This window comes from Antedon mediterranea, chromosome 3, assembly GCF_964355755.1.
Source record: "Antedon mediterranea chromosome 3, ecAntMedi1.1, whole genome shotgun sequence".
NCBI classification, from domain to species: Eukaryota; Metazoa; Echinodermata; class Crinoidea; order Comatulida; family Antedonidae; genus Antedon; species Antedon mediterranea.
The window spans coordinates 858155-883973 of NC_092672.1; the positions used below are offsets into that span (position 1 = coordinate 858155).

The 25819-nt window shown below is 35.4% G+C and overlaps 2 protein-coding genes across 2 annotated transcripts; both read right to left on the bottom strand.

Annotated features, from left to right (window-relative positions):
* Window positions 1-438: 438 nt before the first annotated feature.
* LOC140043433 (uncharacterized) lies at window positions 439-20464 on the bottom strand. The gene is made up of 21 exons (XM_072087945.1): window positions 20433-20464; window positions 19954-20078; window positions 19309-19447; window positions 18753-18946; window positions 17646-17819; window positions 17171-17401; window positions 16351-17023; window positions 16059-16226; window positions 15803-15972; window positions 15227-15344; window positions 12327-12430; window positions 11913-11960; window positions 9161-9206; window positions 7996-8210; window positions 6938-7117; window positions 6143-6382; window positions 4811-5480; window positions 4426-4593; window positions 1784-1953; window positions 1297-1420; window positions 439-777 (listed from the first exon to the last, which is right to left on the bottom strand). Exons 1-21 carry the CDS (start codon window positions 20462-20464, stop codon window positions 633-635), a joined length of 4134 nt encoding a protein of 1377 aa, XP_071944046.1. The 3' UTR covers window positions 439-632.
* Window positions 20465-22308: 1844 nt separating this feature from the next.
* LOC140043439 (peroxidasin homolog pxn-1-like) lies at window positions 22309-25817 on the bottom strand (the record flags this gene model as incomplete). Its single annotated transcript, XM_072087952.1, has 6 exons — window positions 22309-22409; window positions 22658-22754; window positions 22880-23049; window positions 23516-23683; window positions 24683-25349; window positions 25691-25817. Coding segments are annotated over 6 exons (1302 nt in total), but the record flags the coding sequence as incomplete, so codon positions are not given.
* Window positions 25818-25819: the final 2 nt, after the last annotated feature.

The following is a 25819-nucleotide window of genomic DNA, read 5'->3' on the forward strand; positions in this document are numbered from 1 at the left end:
TAGGGAGCGGGGATCTACTTGCGATGTTGTTGAAAAACGTTACGTCACACTAATTTGCGTGTACTGATGTAGGCCTCCGCTTGTCGTACCACCTACAGACACGTGAGACAAACGGAGGTGGTGGGCCGGTGGCACCCCGTCCGTGTAGCTAAAAGAAGACCGCCGATGTAGGGGATGATACTAAAAACGATCTTAAATTTACTGTCATTTCAGCCTACTCTGACTAGGCGTGAAAAGATAAAATTCGGATATTATTACTTGGTTTCCCGCGACCTTGACCAACGTAAGCGCGCCGCAAGCAAAAATCAGTACGCGATGAATCATCCAAACTGTCGCTTGTGATTGGTCAACTTATTGTGTCCATGCCGTTGCATGTGAGTGGGAACCAATCTTTAGAAGTTTGGTGGCAAGTCTTAGGAGATAGGCCTACAGTATAATAATAATAAGTTAATACGTTTCTTTTATCAATGTTATTAATTCAATTAAAACCATAGCCGACAGAAATTATTGTATTGGCACACAGTCGTTTTAAATTCACCACTTTTAAATTTAGACATTTTTTAATAATATAAAAAAAGAAAACAATAAAAATGATGGAAACTGTTTATCCAGAAAATAAATGTTCGGTTCATTTAGTATTCCTTCCACTCTTTGAGGTTAAGTCTTGGTATCTTGCCAGTATTGGAGCATGATACTCTTTTGTTGGCGGGTTCTGGTTTAGGAGGTCTTGGAAAGAACGGTCCAAAGTAGTGGAATTGTGGTGCTTCAGTTGGTTCTCTACAAAAAGAAGAAACATTTTGGAATTTGTTTAATGATCAGTTTTTGTCGGAAATCTCTACGTTTTTGCCTACGTAAAGCTCTGTCTGCACTATCAAACTAGTTAGACAAAAAATGTGTGATTTGCCCAAATATGGTTGTGATGTGCCCAAATAAGAGATATGACATCATCATGTCCATGTTTTTGTCACAATAAGTTTGATAGTGTAGACAGAGTTTTACTCTAGAGCGCGATTCCCACTAGCAATGTAAGACGTAACCACCGCACCACAAGTAGGCCTACAATCACTGTTAAGATTGGTCAATTAACTTGCGTTTTGCACCTACGTCGTTGCGTTCCGTCCGAATCAAGTTTATGTCTCCTCCTACCATGAATCGTGAGTTCTGATTCGTACAGTTCCGATTCGTACAGTTCGTGTAATTTTGAATAATCTCTGCATTACACGCACCCTCCGCTATATAATCTGACATCTATGTCTCCTAATAGGTCCCCTCTATATACTGATTTTGTACACTTACCTTATATGGCCAACAAATCCTTCATCAGGCTCTACTAATACTTTTGGTTGGATGCGGGCGACGTTATCTAAATTGTCACAGATGATTCGGGCTAAAGATGCCTTTCGTATCTCATCGACTTGATCTGTGTAACCAAATAATGCAAATAATTTTTTTAGTGTTATAATCACAAGGAAGATACAATGAATGAGTACGGGGCGCCGTCCGACACACTACCTACAAACCATGATTTGTAAAAGACTGTGGGTTGTAAAAGGAAACCATGGTCAGTTGTCTTTACAAACAAACATACAAGCAATGGTTAGTCTTTTACAAACCATGGTTCGTAGGACAGAATAGGTAGCGTTTCGGACGGCGCCCAGTAGGTTGAAGTGCGTTTATTTTCGCGGACATTTCAAGAAACAGTTAGTGTTGAAGCGGTTACCTTGTGAGGCAACATACATAAACCGACTATAAGTGAAAAAGGCTAAAATGAAAATACACTAACCTATTGTAAATGCTCCAACTGTTCCTTTATTTTCAAACCAGAATCGGTCGCCATGTTTTAACTTGTTAAACTGTACACCAATGATACACGCAAGTGTACGGCCGACAGTTGCTCCAGACTGGGGAGTTTCAGCCGTTCCACCAATAAACAGGTCGATGTCATGAACATTCCTGCAAAATTAATATTGTGTTTCAATAGTTCGGCCTAATATTAGCAAAAAGAAAACATTTTGGCACACATGGCGTGTCTTACCTATACCAACAGAAATACAAACGCCCGCTGGTGGCGCTCGTATAGAGGAACAATTAACAATGTATCACAAAAAACTAGATAGGCCAACTGCTTACAACCAAACATAGAGGATGCTATCATTAAACAAGAAATATTTCTTACAAAAAACGCTGCTCGCTTATTGAAAAATATTTTTTATTTCAAATGTTTTTGAATGTGTCATTTTATTGTCACATAATAGATACGGTAGTTATTTTACCTGAAAAAATGTAATTTAAAGCAACAAATACTTAAATTGTCTGTCAGACAATGGTTTTTGGGTTTCTTTTCATTTTTTACTGTATATGTGAATAAATATTACTTTTTTGTTACAGAAGTGAATACTCAATTTCTGTCACTTTAGTTAATTTTATTGCTAAGGTTAAATCTGGGGGTCACTTCATCACCCTAGATATTTCAATTGTGAAGTATCCTATTACAAACACAAACTTTAATGGACTGTTTCGATAATAATTCAATGAATATCTGACACTGACAGTGAATATAGGGATTTGTAATTTTAGCATGACATGTCCTAATAGACTCTTTCCCAGCCGTTTTTTGGGTCTACTGTAGCAGCTGGAATCAATAAATCATAGTGGAGTTTCCATTTTCACAAAACTGTCTGTCCTTAGAACTATAACTGCTGCTTGCTTTAGCTTCTGATTGAGTAGTCCTAATGGGACGTAGCGGGCTAGAGCAGCAGCGTGAAAAAAAAACATCTACTGTATATGTGTATAGTGCTATTTAAACAAAAATCGGTCGTTTCGAAAAAAAAGTGGGTCATTTTGAAGAAAATTTAGTTGAACAAAAAATCGGAAATACCATGGAGTTACTCCATGGAAATACAGACGTTTTTTTGTTAAAAAAATAACTTATAATGCAACCCGCTTGTTTGGCTACTCTGTATGTATAATCATAACACTTCCTCGCGATCTATATGAAAATATGGAACGCCTCCTCTGCCTTCAGTTCACATTTGTCATGCAGTACACACCAATGGTCATGCAATACACACCAATCGTCATGCAGTACACACCAAACATCATGCAGTACACACCAATCGTCATGCAGTACACACCAATCGTCATGCAGTACACACCAATGGTCATGCAGTACACACCAATGGTCATGCAGTACACACCAATCGTCATGCAGTACACACCAATCGTCATGCAGTACACACCAATCGTCATGAAGTACACACCAATCGGCATGCAGTCAAATATTGCGTAATTTATACCGCCACCTATCGACAAAATCGAATATCACGTGACGTTTATTAGACGGCTGTAAAACTAGGCTATTCAAACATTATACTACAGCAACCCACGCTGTCTACTACTACACCGCACGTGCTTTATGACTAAAATGGCTGGAAAAACTATTAAATAAATCTGGGAATCTATAGGACGTAAAGCACGTGCGGTGTAGTAGTAGACAGCGTGAGTTGCTGTAGTATAAAGTTTGTATATAGCCTTAGTTTTACAGCCGTCTAATAAAAGTCACGTGATATTCGATTTTGTCGATAGGTGGCGGTATAAATTACGCAATATTGGACTGCATGACGATTGGTGTGTACTGCATGACGATTGGTGTGTACTGCATGACGATTGGTGTGTACTGCATGACCATTGGTGTGTACTGCATGACCATTGGTGTGTACTGCATGATGTTTGGTGTGTACTGCATGACGATTGGTGTGTACTGCATGATGTTTGGTGTGTACTGCATGACGATTGGTGTGTACTGCATGACGATTGGTGTGTACTGCATGACCATTGGTGTGTACTGCATGACCATTGGTGTGTACTGCATGACCATTGGTGTGTACTGCATGATAAATGTGAACTGAAGGCAGAGGAGGCGTTCCATATAATGCATACTCGTGTTTTGAAATCTTTGTTTACTTTCGCTGGCAGCGATTTTCCAGGAAATTTAATCAAAATAATTTACCTGTTAATTACGTAAACTTGTTGTTTTTGGCTCAAATTTTCGACTTAAAGTGAATAACTTTATTATTACTTTGATATGGCCAATTTAAATTTAGAATATTTTGACCCTCATTTTTTGTGCTTCAAGGGACAATACATCTTTAACATATTTATTGTTAAAACTATGTTAACAAAATGAATGTGTTAAGAAAGAATACGTTAATAAAAATGAATACGTTAAGAAAAATACGCTAAGATATGAATACGCTAAGAAATGAACATTTTAATGAATATGGTAAGTTATGAATCATTAGGAAATGTCATTATGAAATGAATATATTTTTGTAATAAAAGAAAAAATAATTAACAAGAATGATATGCCGATGTGTGTTGTTTTATTTATTCATTCATTCAATAAGTATTAATTAGTATGCTTACGTGTATAACTGTTGCAGTTGACCTATAAGCTCGTCGTCTATTTCAGGTCCAAGATCTTGGAAATTGCGAATCTGTTTCCCGAAGCATTTAAACACAAGAGCGGTATAACTTGGGATGCCATGATCTCTACCACGTTGGATGTTTATCGATATCAAGTCGTTACCAGGTCTGATGAAAAAAACCTCAGATTTTTATACTTTTCAAGATCGGCAAGAATTTTCACGAACTTCAGTAATTTTAGTCTTCTGGTAAACTAGTTTAGAAAGCAACGCAAGGACGCAAGTAATTTGACCAATAAAGACGCGATTGATCATCCATACTGCGCGGATGTCATTGGTCATTGCGTTGCACCAAGCTGCAGACTCTAATCTAAATATGTACTTACCCACCGGCGGGTTCGGCAAACAAATGGTTTGAGACATGCTGTGTAAAGAAGTTGTCAACTTTCATGACTGGTGAGGCAGTCAACCCAAGAGTTATGGAATCCATTCCACCTTGTGCAAAGTTGAATAAATGCGTAGCATTGAAGAAAACGTCACTGAGTTCCAATGAATCGTACGCTTCGTTAAACTGTTCGTCGACACGGATGAATGAGGGCGGTATCATACTGTGGCCCATACGGAAAGCAGCTGTCGAAAACTCATTTAGGATTGTGACGTCTTCGGTTCGATCATAGTGATTAAGCGAGCTTCCATGTGCAAGTGGATACAAGTTGTAACTACTTGACATTTTTGAGCCAATGATTAAATGTATATATTCATTGTAAACTATAAATTGCCACATTGCAATCAATATTCGTCTTGTTTCTTGATACAGGCGTTCTGAATCCCAGTGAGGGTTTATTGTGGATAATTCTGTCGCAATCCGGTTGTGCTCACGAAGGAACATAGTATGTAGTGATGTCAGGCCAACCTGCTCGGGTGCTCGGAAGTCACCAGCTAGGCCACATTTAATATCGCCATCTTCAAAGCACATGGAGTTATCATGGTCAAATGGAAGATAATCTTTTCTTGCGGGATATTGTGGGTTTGGTGCAGTACGCAAAAGTCCTATATCTACATGCGAAATAAAATAATAATGTTTAGTCTTTCTTTGCTTTTTGTATACAAGTGCACAGAATAGCTTCAAATCGTATTTCCAATCGTTTTATACAATTTTGAGCATTTTGCTAAAACTGTTCTTATTGAAATATAAAAGTGCCCCAAATAGCAACAAATCGCATTTGGCAACGTTTACATTTTGGTTGGACCATCAATTCAAATTTGTTGAGCTTAACCTTTACTGTTGCTGCAACTAGGCTACTAATAATATAATAATTTTTCAATAGGCCTATTTGTATAGTTACATTGAAAAGTTTAACAATGTTTTATAAGCATTGTTTAAGCATAGATATAGCTTTGTATATAATGTACTATAGGATTATTGTAAAGATAAGCTAAAAGAATAGCAACACATCGCATTTGGCGTTTACAATTTGGTTGGACCAACAATTCAAATTTGTTAACCTTTACTGCAACTAGGCTACTAACATAATCATTCTTCAGTAGGCCTGTTGTATAGTTAAAAACTTTAACAATGTTTTATAAGCAGTGATATGCCTTTGTATATAATGTACTACAGGATTATTGTAAACTTAAAGATAAGCTAAAAATCTACTATAAATAATTTAGATATAGGCCTAAAATAATTTAAGATATTTTAGAGAAGAATACTCAACCAGAATGTTGGTCTCTAACAGCATTGATGATGTCATCAGAAGTTCCATACACCATGGAGAGGTCAATGTAGGAAGATATGATGTTCTGTTGTTCCTCGGGATGTTCTTTACAATCGGCGCGCTTTACTCGTCGGGATCTTGTAAAATGCAGACATTTCTTATTTCGGAAGTAGTAGTCGTCTTTAAGGATAGGAATCGGGAAACATTCACCATGTGTTTTACAGCTCGTGCAAACAGTTACTAAAATATTGACACAGATCATTAATTATACAAATAAATTTCAGAGATAATTCTCACTTACTCTATCAATGTTATGCGCGCACGTGCGTCAAATTGCATGTCTTTTTAAACCTTTGTTCCCACCTCGTAAAAATTGTTGAAATACATAAATAAAATAAATAAATGTAGGCGCAACGTACATGAGTTGACCAATCTAAAGCGACAGTTCGCATGATTCATCACGTCGTCAACTTACTTACGGCGCGCATACGTTTTTGCGTTGTGTCCTTGTGGGAAACAAGTTTACGGCGCCCATCCCATACGTCGTTTTTGCGTTGTGTCCTAGTGGGAACCAAGTTTACGGCGCGCATCCCATACGTCGTTTTTGCGTTGTGTCCTAGTGGGAACCAAGTTAACGGCACGCATCCCATACGTCGTTCTTACGTTGAGATTAAAGATTATTGGGATTCTGCCATGGAGATAAAGTTTAAGGAGATGAAGTTTAAGAAAATAAAGTCCAACATTACACCAAGGCAGATAAGGATACGTTTGAAATTAAGGCGCCGCTTGACTTACATTTTTCTGGAGACAGGGCAAAATCGTGATCCAGAAACTGTCCAAATGACATCAAAAGTGCTGTATGTTTCTTGCTAGCGGGACTTTTTTTCACAGTTATTGTTGAGGTTATTTTTCTTGCATTGGGGAGTTCTGAACCATCAGTGGCCCGTCGTGGTGCATTAATATTCTTACTACTACCTTGCAAAGCAAAAAAACAAAAAATAAATAAATAAAATGACAATGACAACTTTTTTTATTTTCTTTGTAAATAAAGTAGATAAATAAACGACAAAATTAACATTTATAATTACGAAAAATTGATTTAAACAAAGAAAAGCGGAAAATTCTTGAAGCAGATGCTTATAAAAGAAAAAACCTCATTTAAATATAAAATTCATTAATAAATCTAAATCAGCTCAAAATTATAATTTCATAGAAGTTTTCAAATAAAATACTGCATTTAAACTAAGCAAACAAACAAACAATTTAATTTTTATTTTGATCTATAAAAGAAGAATGGGTTTACGAATTACTTTCTGAAATCAAATGCATAAGAATGGGTTTACTAATTACTTTATCATATTATATAATTTTCTAATAGATGTTTTTTATACAGTTTTCTAAATACATGAACATTTGTGGAGTTTTTAAATTCAACGGAGAGTTTATTCCATATTGATTGATTGATTGATTTTATTCGATATTCATACATAAAAGTTAAATATACAATGTATAAAAGAGAATACCTGGATAACCCATTAAGTCGACAAAAAAGTAAACTTATTTCCAATGGGGTCCAATCCGTAATGACTGAAAAGTGAGTGGTTGGGCCTAGTACAATTATCATTAAGTATGACTCAGTTTGTTTGTTTCAACGCAGTTTTCCTTAAATTGGTATTAAAATGTTCATAGATAAATAAATTGTTATGTATTTAATTCTTTTTTTTTTAAATCTTGAAATGCTTCATAGTAAAAAATACAGATTTGTAGGCCTATTAATTACCAAATTTAAATACAAGAAACAGGAGTTAAAAGAAGTTTTGAATTTCCAACGTTCGTAGGCCTACTGTACTCACCATCTCCATAAGCTGGAGGCAATAACCTAGCCAAAGGGCCAATTGCTTTCCCCCAATTTGGGTGAAGTAGATTATTACAAGAACCATCGAAACTACGATATGTTTGGTCTCCTAAACAATCATCGGGTGTCTTGTCATACCCATTCTCTGGACATAGGCCAGGAATGGACGGAACGAGGTTTGGATCGACTGGTTCAAATCCAGGTGGATGCTGTCTTAATGTAAAAGAATTAAATACATGTGTTAATGTCAAAACTTATTTATTTTTTTATTTATTTACTTATTTATTTACTTATTTATTTGTACAGTTATCTCTATTAATGTTTTTATGGGGTCACTGCTTTAAGTCGATTTTCAGACTTATTTTGACCACAATTAATCCACATTTACTATGAGAATGTATATTAAATGTGGAAAACAGTAACAAACAAACAAATAAACAAGTATCAACGATTTCAACAAAAAAGGTAAACAATATTAACAGTATCCTTGAATTTAATAATATTAATTTCTTTCTACTTTCTCGCAAATTTGACACAACAACAAATTCTTGCCTGAAAAACAAGAATATTCAGTTCTGATTTAAAGTGGCCAGAAGTTTTTTGATTTGTTTTAGGAAACACAGAATATGAAAGAGTAATTTACGTATGGCGTGCCCATTTTCAGGATTTCATGTCCATATGGTATAAAGCTATAAGTGTCAAACTTAAGACCCAATTTACGTTGCCATTGGTATTCATAAAAATCTAATTCCGGGTGTTCATTTTGTTATTTAATCAACTAAATATTTTAAGTGGTTTATGCATGATTATGAAAATATGACCCAATTTTCAAAATCACCTTCATGGGTTCATCAATTTCGTCATAAAAAGAACAAAAATAAGTGAATTCATTCACGGGAATCCAAAACGTTGACTAATGCGCATGCGTATTAATACTGTTTCATCTACATTTTGTGACGTGAAAAATGCGTAACTAATCAGAAGTGCAGAATATTTGATTCCCGCGAATAACACCGAAAACAGGCGCGCGTTAGGATGAAACAAAAGAAGCAAGCATACAATGTAACAGATAGACCTAATTACAGTTTTGAATGCATCATTATTAAATGTCTAATGTCAAATATCTGTACAATGTAATGAGAAGATCTCAAGTTAAAACATACCTCTTATTTTGTCCTAAATCTGCTTCTATTCTGTTGATTTCTTCAACTAAGAAAAAAAGTAATTAAAAGTTAGATTTTACTATGAACAGAGTTTTATAAAACGAGTATAGTGGCTAAAGAATATAACAATCCTGAGGACATATTGAAAAGGATTTGATTCACATTAGTGTTTGATTATTTTTCCATTTTATTCAGTGGAACTTTTGATCAAATCAATAAGGTACACAATGTTAGATAATAATAAAGAATTTAAGTTCTAATAAATAACTGTTGAGAAACTCAACAGTTCCTTTCAGAATTAAATATACGTGGTGTACCGCAAACTTATATCAACATTGATATCGACATGCAAACCTTATTATTGTCATTATATTACATAAAAATCACGATTACATTCGTTATGTTTCTTATTTAACCTGTTTTACAACTCAGTTTATTAAACAATCTGGTCGGGCCTCGTCGTCTGAGTTGGTCTTAATGCATACCCTCAGAAAACACAGCTGACGGTGGTTGATGCAATATTTCGAAATGTATTATCGGATGACGGCATACCGTAATAAATTGCGAAACATCAAACAATGGGTTAAATCTCTTATATTGATATAAAGTTTGCGGTCCACCATTTGATTTGGTATCAACATTTGATTTGGTATCAACATTTGATTTGGTATCAACATTTGATTTGGTATCAACATTTGATTTGGTATCAACATTTGATTTGGTATCAACATTTGATTTGGTATCAACATTTGATTTGGTATCAACATTTGATTTGGTATCAACATTTGATTTGGTATCAACATTTGATTTGGTATCAACATTTGATTTGGTATCAACATTTGATTTGGTATCAACATTTGATTTGGTATCAACATTTGATTTGGTATCAACATTTGATTTGGTATCAACATTTGATTTGGTATCAACATTTGATTTGGTATCAACATTTGATTTGGTATCAACATTTGATTTGGTATCAACATTTGATTTGGTATCAACATTTGATTTGGTATCAACATTTGATTTGGTATCAACATTTGATTTGGTATCAACATTTGATTTGGTATCAACATTTGATTTGGTATCAACATTTGATTTGGTATCAACATTTGATTTGGTATCAAAATTTGATTTGGTATCAACATTTGATTTCGCCATGCAAACCTTCAAACAATATATTCTCATCTTATATTGTTGTACATGTATTATGTGGCTTGTGTATAATAGAAAGGTTGATCTTAATTACTGTATAGAAGATAATAATTAATGGTTAACATTAACTTACCTGTTATTGAGGACTCAAACGTATCGCTACTACTTAAAATTTGTGAAGTTGAAGATGCAATTAAACTACTATAAACAAAAAGATATTAAGAATATGTTAATTTAACAATAATTTTTGAAAACATACATTTGATGTTAACATTTCTTTATAAACCGATACTGGTATTTTATTTTTTAATTTATGGAATATTTAAATTTTCTATCTAAATCTAATATTTTGTACTCACCAAAGTAAGATTGGAATTAAGCCAACTATACCGATTGCTGCCATATTGTTTGCTTTCCGCTTTCTTACCGAGGATAATAAATAATTATTTTTAATAAATTCGGCTTATATACTATCCACACCACACCTCTTTTAACTCGAGATGAATAACTTACGACGGATGCTAAGTGATCAATGATACTTATGGTTGAGATAAGTACAAGTACTCAATATAATCCTCTTAATCTACTAGAAATCTCAAAAACACAAACGAAGGTGAAATAGATGAATGACATTATCATCATAAAAGTGAAGAGAATAGGAGAAATGGTTTGAAAAATGGTTGGAGAAAAGGGGTGGAGAAAAGGGGTGGAGAAAAGAGTTGGAGGAAAGAGGGAGAACACAATGATAAGATTGGGGGAAGCTAACAGTCATTTGAAAGAAACTTTTTTGCACTTTTACATTAAACATAAGTAGCTAGTAACTTTTGGGCGAAATAAGACAATGCATTCTAATGTGTATGGTATTGTATAATTTATTCAAAATAAGATATCACGTGAACAGGACGTAATAAATATTTCAAAATATTCCCGAAATTATCACACAATTTGAATTCCGGAAATGTTACCTCAAGTGTGAATTTTAATCTTTATTATTAACAGACAGTTAATTGACTACTAATAACAGGTATTAATTATACATAATTCTCAAGTAGGGACTACTGGAGAATACTTCTCAGATCACATAAGTCGTAAGTTTCTTACTTAGAAACCACATAGATACATTATAAGTTATATCTTATAAGCCGTCAAACATCTAGTACGGCGCGTTTTTGTAAGATCAACATTACGCGCGTATAATTATAATTAACATACGTTATATCATTAAAAATCATTAATATATAGAAACCTATAAAATCAATCAATAAATGTTATTTAAATTCTTAAACAAATAATATTAAATATCTTGACCCAACAATGATGCTTTTGCAAATGGTAAAAGTATGATTCTTATTTTAAAGCTCCGTCTACACTATCAGACTTTATGTGACAAAAAAATGTGACGTGCCCAAATATACAGTTTGTCAAACTAGTTTGATAGTGTAGACAGATCTTTAGAATCGAACATTCAATAATCCACCATCGAAAATGTTTGGAAATTTAACAACCGAATATAATAGTTTGTCACGATTTTCATCTGAAATAAGAATCTTATTCCACGAGTCAATTTAACTCATAGTTCTATTAATGTATTATTTCTGACCGCCTCTCTGAAGGTCAACAGCTTTGTAATCGAGTTCAACCAAAGGTTCTAGAAAACAAAAATTGAGGAAAATAAATTATTAATGTACCAAGTGTATTTCTAGTTATTTTTTAAAGTTTGATAACAATTAAGCTCAGTTCCCACTAGGGGACGCAACGCAATGACGTAGACGCAACAAGCGAGTTGACCAATGACAAACGCAGTTCGAATAATTCATCGCTTGTGATTGGTCAAATCCTTTACGTTGCGTTGCGTCTCTAGTGGAAACCAAGCATTTGTGCGAGCTTAGGCCTACCGATTTTCAATGGCAATCGGAAGTATCGTGTGTTAAAGTATTTTCAGTATAGACTGTACTTAAAAATAAGTAAGTAACTTTTGTGTGTAAGAAAATCATTTAAAAGAATTATTGATTACCTTCGTACTCAATCCAATGTTGTAGTCTAATGGTAGGAATAGTAGCGTAGTCTCCACACGACACACGTTTATTTTCACCATGAGTGACGTACCCCGTGCTTTCACTGCAACATAATGACGTCATTACAATTATTTTTTTTTTTAAGCAAATCAAATGCTTATCTTACAGCACGTTTTATATTTTTTATATGTTTTATGTTGTGTTTTCAAAGTACGGAAATAGCAGTGGAGTTTACTCATCTACGCACAATGTGCATCAAAGTAAGGCAATAGCAGTGGAGTTTACTCATCTACGCACAATGTGCATCAAAGTACGGAAATAGCAGTGGAGTTTACTCATCTACGCACAATGTGCATCAAAGTAAGGAAATAGCAGTGGAGTTTACTCATCTACGCACAATGTTCATCGAAGTACGGAAATAGTAGTGGAGTTTACTCATCTACGCACAATGTGCATCAAAGTAAGGCAATAGCAGTGGAGTTTACTCATCTACGCACAATGTGCATCAAAGTAAAGAAATAGCAGTGGAGTTTACTCATCTACGCACAATGTGCATCAAAGTAAGGCAATAGCAGTGGAGTTTACTCATCTACGCACAATGTGCATCAAAGTAAGGCAATAGCAGTGGAGTTTACTCATCTACGTACAATGTGCATCAAAGTAAGGCAATAGCAGTGGAGTTTACTCATCTACGCACAATGTTCATCGAAGTACGGAAATAGTAGTGGAGTTTACTCATCTACGCACAATGTGCATCAAAGTAAGGAAATAGCAGTGGAGTTTACTCATCTACGCACAATGTGCATCAAAGTACGGAAATAGCAGTGGAGTTTACTCATCTACGCACAATGTGCATCAAAGTAAGGCAATAGCAGTGGAGTTTACTCATCTACGCACAATGTGCATCAAAGTAAGGAAATAGCAGTGGAGTTTACTCATCTACGTACAATGTGCATCAAAGTAAGGCAATAGCAGTGGAGTTTACTCATCTACGCACAATGTGCATCAAAGTAAGGCAATAGCAGTGGAGTTTACTCATCTACGTACAATGTTCATCGAAGTAAGGAAATAGCAGTGGAGTTTACTCATCTACGCACAATGTTCATCGAAGTAAGGCAATAGCAGTGGAGTTTACTCATCTACGCACAATGTGCATCAAAGTAAAACAATAGCAGTGGAGTTTACTCATCTACGTACAATGTGCATCAAAGTAAGGAAATAGCAGTGGAGTTTACTCATCTACGCACAATGTGCATCAAAGTAAGGAAATAGCAGTGGAGTTTACTCATCTACGCACAATGTGCATCAAAGTAAGGAAATAGCAGTGGAGTTTACTCATCTACGCACAATGTGCATCAAAGTAAGGAAATAGCAGTGGAGTTTACTCATCTACGTACAATGTGCATCAAAGTAAGGAAATAGCAGTGGAGTTTACTCATCTACGCACAATGTGCATCAAAGTAAGGAAATAGCAGTGGAGTTTACTCATCTACGCACAATGTGCATCAAAGTAAAACAATAGCAGTGGAGTTTACTCATCTACGCACAATGTGCATCAAAGTAAGGAAATAGCAGTGGAGTTTACTCATCTACGCACAATGTGCATCAAAGTAAGGCAATAGCAGTGGAGTTTACTCATCTACGCACAATGTTCATCGAAGTACGGAAATAGTAGTGGAGTTTACTCATCTACGCACAATGTGCATCAAAGTAAGGAAATAGCAGTGGAGTTTACTCATCTACGCACAATGTGCATCAAAGTAAAACAATAGCAGTGGAGTTTACTCATCTACGTACAATGTGCATCAAAGTAAGGAAATAGCAGTGGAGTTTACTCATCTACGCACAATGTGCATCAAAGTAAGGAAATAGCAGTGGAGTTTACTCATCTACGCACAATGTGCATCAAAGTAAGGCAATAGCAGTGGAGTTTACTCATCTACGCACAATGTTCATCGAAGTACGGAAATAGTAGTGGAGTTTACTCATCTACGCACAATGTGCATCAAAGTAAGGCAATAGCAGTGGAGTTTACTCATCTACGCACAATGTGCATCAAAGTAAGGAAATAGCAGTGGAGTTTACTCATCTACGCACAATGTGCATCAAAGTAAGGCAATGGCAGTGGAGTTTACTCATCTACGCACAATGTGCATCAAAGTAAGGCAATAGCAGTGGAGTTTACTCATCTACGCACAATGTGCATCGAAGTAAGAAAATAGCAGTGGAGTTTACTCATCTACGTACAATGTGCATCAAAGTAAGGCAATAGCAGTGGAGTTTACTCATCTACGCACAATGTTCATCAAAGTAAGGAAATAGCAGTGGAGTTTACTCATCTACGCACAATGTGCATCAAAGTAAGGCAATAGCAGTGGAGTTTACTCATCTACGCACAATGTGCATCAAAGTAAGGCAATAGCAGTGGAGTTTACTCATCTACGCACAATGTGCATCAAAGTAAGGAAATAGCAGTGGAGTTTACTCATCTACGCACAATGTGCATCAAAGTAAGGAAATAGCAGTGGAGTTTACTCATCTACGCACAATGTCCATCAAGAGGAGGATGATGGCTTCTGAATCATATCGGTTACCAGCGCCACGCCACGTAATATAGATAGTCATACTTGCCATAACTGATCAGCTGCATACAATATTTAGATTACTAATTTTTAGATAACGATATAATTACCGAATATCTCAATAATTATCACGAGAACGCCAGAGCACAAAAGGACATTAAACAACATTTTCTGTTTGTTTTTTTTAAAGATTCCACATTGGCCAAGCCTTCACGGGATTACCATAAAAAAACAAAATCCTTGAGATTAGTATGGTTTATATTTAATAAATTAAATGTATAGCTATTATATCAGTTACCAGATCTGGTTAAACTTACGTAGATGTTTTGTCTTCATCGGCCACTTCAAACGCTCGAGGTTGGACGCTTTCTATTTCATTCAAATTTTCACATAAAACACGTGCCATTGTCATTTTTCTAATCTCATTTAATTGTTCTGTATACATAAAAATAATAAAACACAAATGTTTTGGATATTGATTTTCACTGATAAAATTCGTAATTTATTCTTTGGCCGTCATATGGTTTATATTGCTTTTTAGGCACACATTATTTATTCTTCTGGACACGTACGTAATCACAAGTTGACGTAATCAGGAATGTTTGATTTATAGCGGGTTTTTTTTCAAGTTATTTATTTACAACTGAGAAGAGAAGAAGGCCGGAATAAACAAACGCACACAAGAATAACAAAATTTAATAAATGAGACATTATTTTAAAAATATGTGAAAGATGAACAGAACAGATTATAGAAAGAAAACGTTTGAAGAAGAAATTTAAAACTGGTAGGCTTAACTGATAGAAGGTTCTTAAACTGGTAGGCTTAACTGATAGAAGGTTCTTAAATATATTTTATAAAAAAAAGACAAAACTCTTCTTTAACTGTAGCTTACCGATAGTAAAAGCTTGTTTTCCATTTCCATTTTCGTGCCAAAAACGATCCCCAAACTTGAAGTTTCTAAATTGTTTGGCAATTATGCAACCGAGGGTCTTGCCAACAAGTGCACCGTGTACGGCTGTCTCGGATATAAAACCAATAAATGCATCAATGTCATCAACTGACCTGAAAAAAAAAGTAATATTGTTACTTGTCAGCAGCAACACACTACTAATACAATATTTTATAGTTTAGTTAAATTGGTTACTTACTCGTAAACCTTCTGTAAATTCCTGATGTTAGACGCGCTCATTTCACTTCTCAGATCGTCGAAGTTTTTGGCTTTGGGAAGTTCACAAAAATAGCGCCATTCATTATAGGCTGGCAGTCCATGATCACGCCCTCTTTGTATATTTAGAGCCACGAGATCTAAACCAATTCTGAAATGTTGATATAGCTTATTAGACCTCTTAATATACACCAATAGAAGCAATTTTAATAAATAATAACATTTCAACAATTATTTTAAAATTCCAACAAGACCCATTGTGGTTGAAAACTTACCCTCCAGCTGGAACTGCAAATAAATGCTTGGTGACGTCATCATCGATATTTGTGTCCACCTTTGAGAGAGAGTCTGACAACATGCCCAGTACAATAGAGTCCAAGCCTCCGTTTTCATGATCAAACAAAAAGCTTGCATTAAAGAACGCCTCTCTTAGGGTAACTCGGGGGTAAACCTCTTCAAACTTGTGGTTAACACGTTTTAGATCTGAAGGTATCAGACTATGACCAAATCTGAAGGCAGCATGAGAGAAAACATTAACAGCTGATGGGTCTACTTTTGCACTGTAACCAAGGAAAAACCCATCATTTAATACTGTCAAGTCGTATTTTAACATTGCTTCTCGTCCAATTATAATTGGTAAAAATTCGTTATATATTATTCTTTGCCAAATAGCATAGTTGATTTTTCTTGCTTCTTCAAATACCACGTCACCCTTCCATTGAGGATTGATGTCATAAAGTATTTTAGCAAAAGCGTTATGTTGGCGCATGAATATGGTGTGCATAGCAACCAAGCCTGGTTGTTCAGATGTTCGTAAATCGCCCCCTTTTACACATCTCTCGTCTTCTGATATTCCTACGCATTGTTCCAATTCTTCATCGACTGGAAGGTACGGTTTGTATGGCTCTCCAAGAGGATTTTCTTGCACTTTTAAATAGGCTTTATCATCTGAAATTATAGGAAACGGTTTGTAAAATTCACCCCATGATATAAGAAAAGTCCAATATTAGAAAATAAATTATACAATTATTGCAAATTCAATTTTGTGTCGGAAATTCATCTATGTAGTATAGTTATAGTTGATTAGAAAAATACCTTGGTTACGAAGAGCAGCGGATACGTTATCGTGCGAGCCGTAAACAGAAGATAAGTCTAAAAAGGATGTAATCTGATTGAGTTGCTGACGGGGTCCAGGTTTGCAATCAAGTCCAGGAACTGGCGACGAACGGAGAAATTCAATACAAGATGAAGAATTGAAAAACGGATCATTATCAGGAATCTTGATTGGTAAGCATCTGTCGTTGGTCGTGCAGTGACACTCCTCGTCTGTGGAAATCAAGAATCGAGTTATTAAAAACAGTTATGCTTGGTTCCCACTTGAAAGCAACGCAAGTAATTTGACCAACCACGACGTCGCTTGTGATTGAGCAACTCACTTGCTCACAGCGTTGTGTTGCGTCCAAAAATGGTAACCAACTTTCTGCGCCTATAACTACACGCGGACCATTCACGTAAAGTATACTTAAAACTACAAATTGGCAAGATTTAAAAAAGAAATGATCTTTCTTACCTCCTACTTCTTCTGGTGAATGTCCAATATCATGGTCAAGATACTGCCCTGTATGCATCACCAATGTGTTAAACTGTTTTGCTAAGTTTACAACCTCATGGACAACAGTGGATGAAACAAGACGAGGACTTGGAAGGAATCTTGGTGATGGCGCTTCACGAGGATCATTAACACCTATAAAAAAGAATTTGTTTAAATGTACTCAAAATACAAAGATCTACAGCATAAAGGACAATTTACACAGACTAACAGTAATAAAAATATAGAATCTATGTTATCCTTTATGACCATTTAAACCGCTGAGCGGAGGGGCGGCTTCCGTTCAAGGTAGAACGGGATAAGATGGGACAAGCTACGCGGGTTTCCGCTCACCCTTGTCGCTCACCCTTGTCGCTCACCCTTGTCGCTCACCCTTGTCGCTCACCCTTGTCGCTCACCCTTGTCGCTCACCCTTGTCGCTCACCCTTGTCGCTCACCCTTGTCGCTCACCCTTGTCGCTCACCCTTGTCGCTCACCCTTGTCGCTCACCCTTGTCGCTCACCCTTGTCGCTCACCCTTGTCGCTCACCCTTGTCGCTCACCCTTGTCGCTCACCCTTGTCGCTCACCCTTGTCGCTCACCCTTGTCGCTCACCCTTGTCGCTCACCCTTGTCGCTCACCCTTGTCGCTCACCCTTGTCGCTCACCCTTGTCGCTCACCCTTGTCGCTCACCCTTGTCGCTCACCCTTGTCGCTCACCCTTGTCGCTCACCCTTGTCGCTCACCCTTGTCGCTCACCCTTGTCGCTCACCCTTGTCGCTCACCCTTGTCGCTCACCCTTGTCGCTCACCCTTGTCGCTCACCCTTGTCGCTCACCCTTGTCGCTCACCCTTGTCGCTCACCCTTGTCGCTCACCCTTGTCGCTCACCCTTGTCGCTCACCCTCGTCTGGGTATATTTGCTTTATTGATGATATATCTCCTATTTTGTGGCAGAGTAGATTTTTTTTTCAAATAATAATGATATCGCAAGGGGTTTGTTGCTTTCATTTTGAAAGGAAAGTTAACGAACGATCTAGTAAATAAATGAAAGACAGTCTGTTGCCTTGATAAATGCTAATGATTGTCTTACCGTCTGCATAATCTGGTGCCAAAAACCGTGGCATTGGTGTAAGTGCCGCACCCCAATGCACATTATCTAGGTTATTACACGTTCCATTGATTGTTCTATATTTTTTTAATTTGCTGCAGTTTGTCTGATAGAACCCAAATCCTATCTCTTCACATAACGCTTCCAATGTTGGGGTGTATTGCGAAACAAGATTCCTGTTAAAATAATTATAGCATTTTTTGAAATTATTGTATTATAACATAAGCCTACTTTAAAAAATGCAAACAAATAGATGGACAGTTATTGTGCTCTAGTGGCTGAAAATAAAGTAAAAGGACCACCAAGACAACCAAATGAAAACTGGATAAACGAAATAAAAATAGATTTAAAATGAAAAAATAGTAGACTTTAGCACAGTAACAAACCATCCTGGCCAAAACAGAAAAATATGGAAACAAATTGTGGAAAGCATGTCAGAATTACGGAAACAGAAAGGAGAGAGATAGAGAGAGTGAGAGAGCGACTACATGACATGACTACATGTAACGTAAATCTAGCTGTAAATAATGTAACAAACCTCCTTTCAATTTCAACATGCCTTTCCATCAGTACGGCTATTCTTGCTAATGCCCCGACGTCACCGGATGACGTTTTACTAAATAAATGTTTAAGTGACTGAGTCGATCGTTCAGTTTTTCTATAACTTGTATCTGAAACTGAATGAAAGAAAAGAATTATAAATAAAAACAGTGAACTGGTATTGTTTTTTTCTTTGGGATACATGAAGCTGTGTCTACACTATCAAACTAGTTTGACAAAAAAGTGTGATGTGTCCAAATATGGTAGTAATTATCACATCACATCACATATTTTGTCACACAAAGTCTAATAGTGTAGAAAGAGCGTTAAGACTACAAACATAATAGCGCTATTTGAGTTCTGTTTATTCAGTGAGTTCTGATGTTTACATATCTCTTTATTGTCAAAATGTAAAATAATATTATATAATAATAATTACATAATTTGACAAAAAGACCAAATAAAAAGGCTTTCGCTTGTCTGGATTTGGCCTTTAAATGAAATATAAATTAACTATTTAACACACGCTAGATAGTTATTAAATGAAAATAGCATATTTATAAATAAATACAAATAATAATAATAGTACGTATTGTGTGGTTGGGAGCGCTTTCCACTGTTTAATATATTTTTCAGTTCTTACCTTCTGGGTAGAGCCATGTGTGTACATTGGCCAAAGCGTCCTCTGTCTCTTCATATAAAGCCCTCTTAAACTGCTCATCTTCTACTGCAACTTCATCTGATAATGTGATTGTAACGCCTAACAAACTAAAAATAAATCGCACTTTATTAGTAATTTTAATAAAGAGAGAATTATCATAAAAGTCAAATAATTTACAAAAACTATAGTACCAAAGTCAAACAACTTATTGAATACGACATGCCTTCCTGTTTTAAAGAGTCTGATGAGGACACAATTTTACAAGCCGGCGCATATTAGTATTATAGGAACCACCGAAACATTAGTTAAATTTGGTAAATGTTGGTTTTACCACTAAATATGTGCCACATAGACAACTTAGGCTTAGGCTGACATACAAGTAGGCTGGCCTAACCGTGTCTATGCTTGTTAATATAAACGCAATGCAACTGAGCCTAAGAATAATCACATAACACACTAACCTTAAAAGAACATACACGAATATGTACTGCATTTTGCAACCGTACTTGCAAAACAGTAACTTACCGAGTTGATACTTAAAAAGATTTGCTTCAAATGCCCCAAAACTGCAACCTAGCTTCTTTATAATCGTGTCCTAGGTACTTGAGAGAGCCCAATCCCCGTATGGCATTCCTAGTGAAGTACGCACTCCATAAGGGATATAAAGGGCCGTACGTTCTATGTTAATTGGGAATTAGCATGGCATGTTTTGATATACCGTTGCCTATTTACTATACTCTTTAAACCAACATAAGATACTGTGCTAAGTGCTAAGATGTCCATAATGCTTATTAATATGTTTGTATACTGTTAATTATTTTTAATCAAATCACTGATATATTATAGCAATCAATCAATTTAATTTATTTCACATGAAAACCCATACAGTTGATATGTAACAAAAGTTTGTGATTGAAAAAACAAGCACGAATGTGCAATACTCGGGGTACAGCGAAAGAAGCTGTAATGACGTCATAAGACCGGAGGTAACGTCACATACACATACGGCTATACGGTACCATCTTCGAGACGTGATATGGCGGCATCCAGTTTGAAATTAAAAAATCCGGCTCTATAGCTTTGAGGACATGTCCCTGTAGTATATTCATGCTAAATCCGAGCTCAATACTACAACGAATAAGGGAGGAGTAGTACTTTATAAATCGCACTTTTTGCTCAATAGTGTCTGGATGGTAGAAGAAGAGGAAAAGATGAGAGAGTCCTAGACTCAGGTACCCCGAGTAATACAACGAGATATACTCTATATCATATTACGTATACAGTATATTTCACCATAAAGTTAAAGAAAAATAGGTTTCGCCAGGGCTCGAACAACCGGGACCTTCTGCGTGTTGTTAAGCAGACTTGACAACCACTACACTAAAACCGAAACCTCTTGCACTAAAAATGTGGGTTACACAAAGTTTTTTAATCCATTTACATTACAGAATAAATATGGTAATAAGCACAAAGCAAAAGAAACATGTGTAAAAGTGATAATTACCGATTACACAAAATAGTTATTTAAAAAAATTAAAAGTAAATAAAAAGCAGCAACACAATAACTATAACAATACAAATTAAATTGTTTTATTCGAATATTTAAAACAGTGAGCCAAGATTAGATCGACAAAATCAATACATTTTTACTGTACAACAAGATAAATAATGTAGGCCTGTGCATTTTAAATCAGAACACTACTGTATATAGATAGCAGGGCACTCTTCTATTGTTAATTAAATAAGTTAAATCAACTGAGATTCGACAAAATCAATAAAATTAATATAATTCATAATAAACAATAGGATAGGCACGTGCACTATTACATATCAATTGTCGTATTCGAGTGTACCGTTGAGTAGTTTTTCCGTTGAGTACTTCTTTAACGGAGTATTTTGAGCGTTGAGATTATTGTTCTTAACGAAAAAGCTTTCGTTGTGTCAACGTTTTCTATTCGAATGACTTTCTGTTGAGCACAAATTTACAATTCGAATACAAAAAGTACTCAACGAATCTTTACGTTGACAACGGAAGTTCCCAATCGAATACGACAAATGCACCTTTAAATAGCAGAGTACTATAAATAGTAGAGTACTATAAATAATAGAGTACTATAAATAGCAGAGTACTATACATAGTAGAGTACTATAAATAACAGAGTACTATAAATAGTAGAGTACTATAAATAGTAGAGTACTATAAATAGTAGAGTACTATAAATAGCAGAGTACTATAAATAGTAGAGTACTATAAATAGCAGAGTACTATAAATAGTAGAGTAGGCCTACTATAAATAACAGAGTACTATAAATAGTAGAGTACTATAAATAGTAGAGTACTATATTAAAAAATAAGTTAAAATGGTTAAGGTTCGTTCCACAGGTTTAGATTCAAGTTTGGTAAATCATCGCAAGTAACTCGACTGTTCTTGTACGATCTAAACAAAACAAAAATTCACAAAATGGTTAAATTTAGCTTTCTTTTGGCTGAATATTGTAATTTCTATGCTTCTTAAATCTTTATTTGTATGCGTCATTTCTAGATTTCATGACTAATTTCATGTGGTTTGCAAATGGCTGTAACCTCACCTCAAACATTAAGCCACACTACATCATAAAGAACAAACATAATACAAAAGAAAAAAAAACACCTTTGATGCAAACAAAATGTGGTACAGTAACTTACGGGAGGCGGAATACGTCAGGCTGAATACGCCAAACATCTTGTAGAGTGTCACAAAAGACTCGGGCCATTGTGACCTTACGGATTTCTTGCAATTGTTCTGTGAATAACAAAGAATCATAAAAAAGAGATGACTAACTAAGGAAAGTCTACAACAACCACTTAAGGGTCTATGACGTAAGACAAATTTCAAACCAATTATAAACCAAACTTCAACAAACATACCGTAAGTGAAGCTACTTTGAATATTACTCCGCTCGTGCCAAAAGTAATCACCAATTTTCAGCTTTAGAAATTGCAGACCGATGATGCAGGAAAATGTAGGTCCAATTGATCCGCCTCTCACTGGTGTTTCACATATTCCACCAGCATACAAATCTATATCATCAACGTGCCTAAAAGAAATCATCTTCTGTTTATTATTTTACCCGCTAAGATGGAATTTGTAAATACTTTCTAAGTTATCAAAGAAAAACGAAGTCAACTTAGAAATAGTATACACGAGAAACAACTTAAATCTCCGATTTTACAGTAGTTGTCCGAACAAGATTTTTCATTTTTGTTAATGATGCATGATCTGAAATAGTATCTCCATGGCTATATCTTATATCTTTAGTATTTGTATTTTCTTTTCATGTTATCTATTATCTAGCTATTTTCGGTCACAATAAGTAAGTTGCACTGCAGTGCCGTATGGAACGCCTCCTCTGCCTTCAGTTCACAATGGTCATGCAGTACACACCAATCGTCATGCAGTACACACCAATGGTAAATGTGAACTGAAGGCAGAGGAGGCGTTCCATAGTGCCGTACTAAATCCTTTAAAGTTTACAATGTTGTGATAACGAGTGTATAACTTACTTATATATTGATTTAAGCTTCTCTATCGTAGATGATCTAATACTATCCAACAAGTCATCAAAGTTATGAGCTAGTTTTAAGCCGCAAGCTTCACGAAGTTTGTTGTAAGATGCAAGTCCGTGATCACGACCACGTTGGATGTTGATCGCAAATAGATCTCTTCCAGGCCTGTATACAACGATAATATAATTATCAATTTCATTCATAACTTATATAACCATCCTAGCAACCATACATGCTTAGGTCAATTAACAATTTTATTATTCCATTTTGTTTTTTCCCTCCTTGTATCGTATAATACATATACATGTATTGTTATTTTACTGTTTTATTAGCAAGTGTTAAACAGTTTTTGTATGCATGTTTTTAACCTTTTATTTTCTAAAACAGGTATGTAAAACAGGTTCTACTATTTCGGATATGTTTTTATATTGTTTAAATAAATAAATAAATATAGGAACTAAATTATTGTCAATAATTATGTTTATTTTATCTACTAATTTAGATGACGTCATGACAAACTTTACGATATTGACTAACTGAAACTGATTGTACTATAACGTAAACCGTTCAGTAAAGCTTGGTTCCCACTAGAACGTAACGCAAGGACGTAAACGGAACGCAAGCGTTTTAACCAATGACAAGCGAAGTTATAGACAGTTAGAAATCACAAGCGAATAAGCCATCGCTTGTGATTGGTCAATTCACTTGCGTTGCGTTACGTCCTTGTGTTGCGTCGCTAGTGGGAACCACGCTTTAAGGAATTAGTATTTACCCTTTGGTTGATTTTTTGTACACTGTGTTTTTCTTATTCTGTTTGATATGATTGTTAGTAACTGATTTTGTAAGCATTTTATTCATGATACAAACAATTATGTTATGTAAATTTATATCAAAAAGAGTTTTTTGACCACAAATTACAAGATATATATTGTCTCTTTTGGAAATACAAAAGTAAAATTCGCGTGTAACATTTTATCGTGTTTTAAATATAAATGTATAGATTTTTTGTTGTATTAACTGTTTAGTTTTATTTTAGCCTTTCTGTTGGCTGTTCATTAAATAACATACAAAATAGTTACGTATAAATATTTTTTTTCATAATTATGTATTTTGAATTGATTTTTGTAGTATGCCTATAATAATATTACCTGTCAATATCCTTACCCATCGATTGGTCGTGGTACAAGATGTTCAGTGATTTCCTCACTCAGCGACTCGTCTGTTTGACTCAAAGGCGTGACCATCTGGCCTAGCAGAATCCCATCAATACCTCCATTATCATCATCATACACAATACTCGCATTGTGAAAAGCAAACCTAAGTAGAATTGGCTGGTATGGTTCATAGTACCTATTCACACGGGTGATACTTGATGGTACTTGGCTATGTCCGAATCTAAACGCAGCAGACGAGAATTCATTTAGCACTGACGGGTTAACGAACGGACTATAATACGCGCCATTTCTTCCACTATCTTCTAATTCCAAACCGTAAAGTCTGCGTGTTGATGCGTCCAGTATCGCTGGTAAATACTCACTGTACGTTATTCTTTGAAAAATCGCGCCTAATATTCTTCTAGTTTCTTCATACAAACGGTCGTTTAACCAATTTTGGTTGATCTCAGACAAAGAGGTAGCGATTTGGTTATGATATCTTAGGAATACAGTATGTAAAGCTGTCAGACCTGGCTGTTCGGACGTTCGATTATCACCGGATAGACCACACTTTAATTTGACATCTATGGCGCAGTTTGTAATGTAAGGATCATTCGGTAAATACATCTGTGTGGACGAACTGTTTGGCTTAAGTGTGTACTTTAGTAAGCCCTTACCTGAAAGTATTAAAGTAGCAATCGTGAGTAGCAACTTAAGCAAAGTAAATGTGAATTATGTAACGATTTGTTAAGATGTCTTAAATTCAAATTTTGTTAGGTAGTAGTTCCCGGGAGTTGGATTATTGAAAGTAAATTAATATGTTAATAGTTAATCACTTTGGAGAAGACTATTGGTAAGCAATTATTTCCTGTATTTGTGAAATATTTTTTAAGCCTCAACTATGTATGTGACTGACTACATACACACACGGAGTTTACTGTTTGGAAACAACTTTGATACTAAATAAAGTTTATTTAGGCTCACATCAAAATTATAATATAAAATGTATGAATGATACCTTGTGATATGTCTCTAAGTTGGTTGGCTCTAACGTCATTATTACCATACACAAGAGACATGTCAAGAAATGACGTTATAGAGTTCAATTGTTGCCATGGATTCTCTTTGCAATCTTTTGAAGGAACGT

Excerpts from the sequence above, each read along its gene's own strand:
- LOC140043433 (XM_072087945.1), bottom strand. The coding sequence starts at position 20,464 with ATGCAGTACATATTCGTGTATGTTCTTTTAAG. Across the intron at positions 15,973-16,058 it reads AATTTACAGAAGGTTTACGA|GTCAGTTGATGACATTGATG; the intron begins GTAAGTAACCAA and ends TTTTTTTTTCAG. Across the intron at positions 4,594-4,810 it reads TTTGCCGAACCCGCCGGTGG|ACCTGGTAACGACTTGATAT; the intron begins GTAAGTACATAT and ends TTTTTTCATCAG.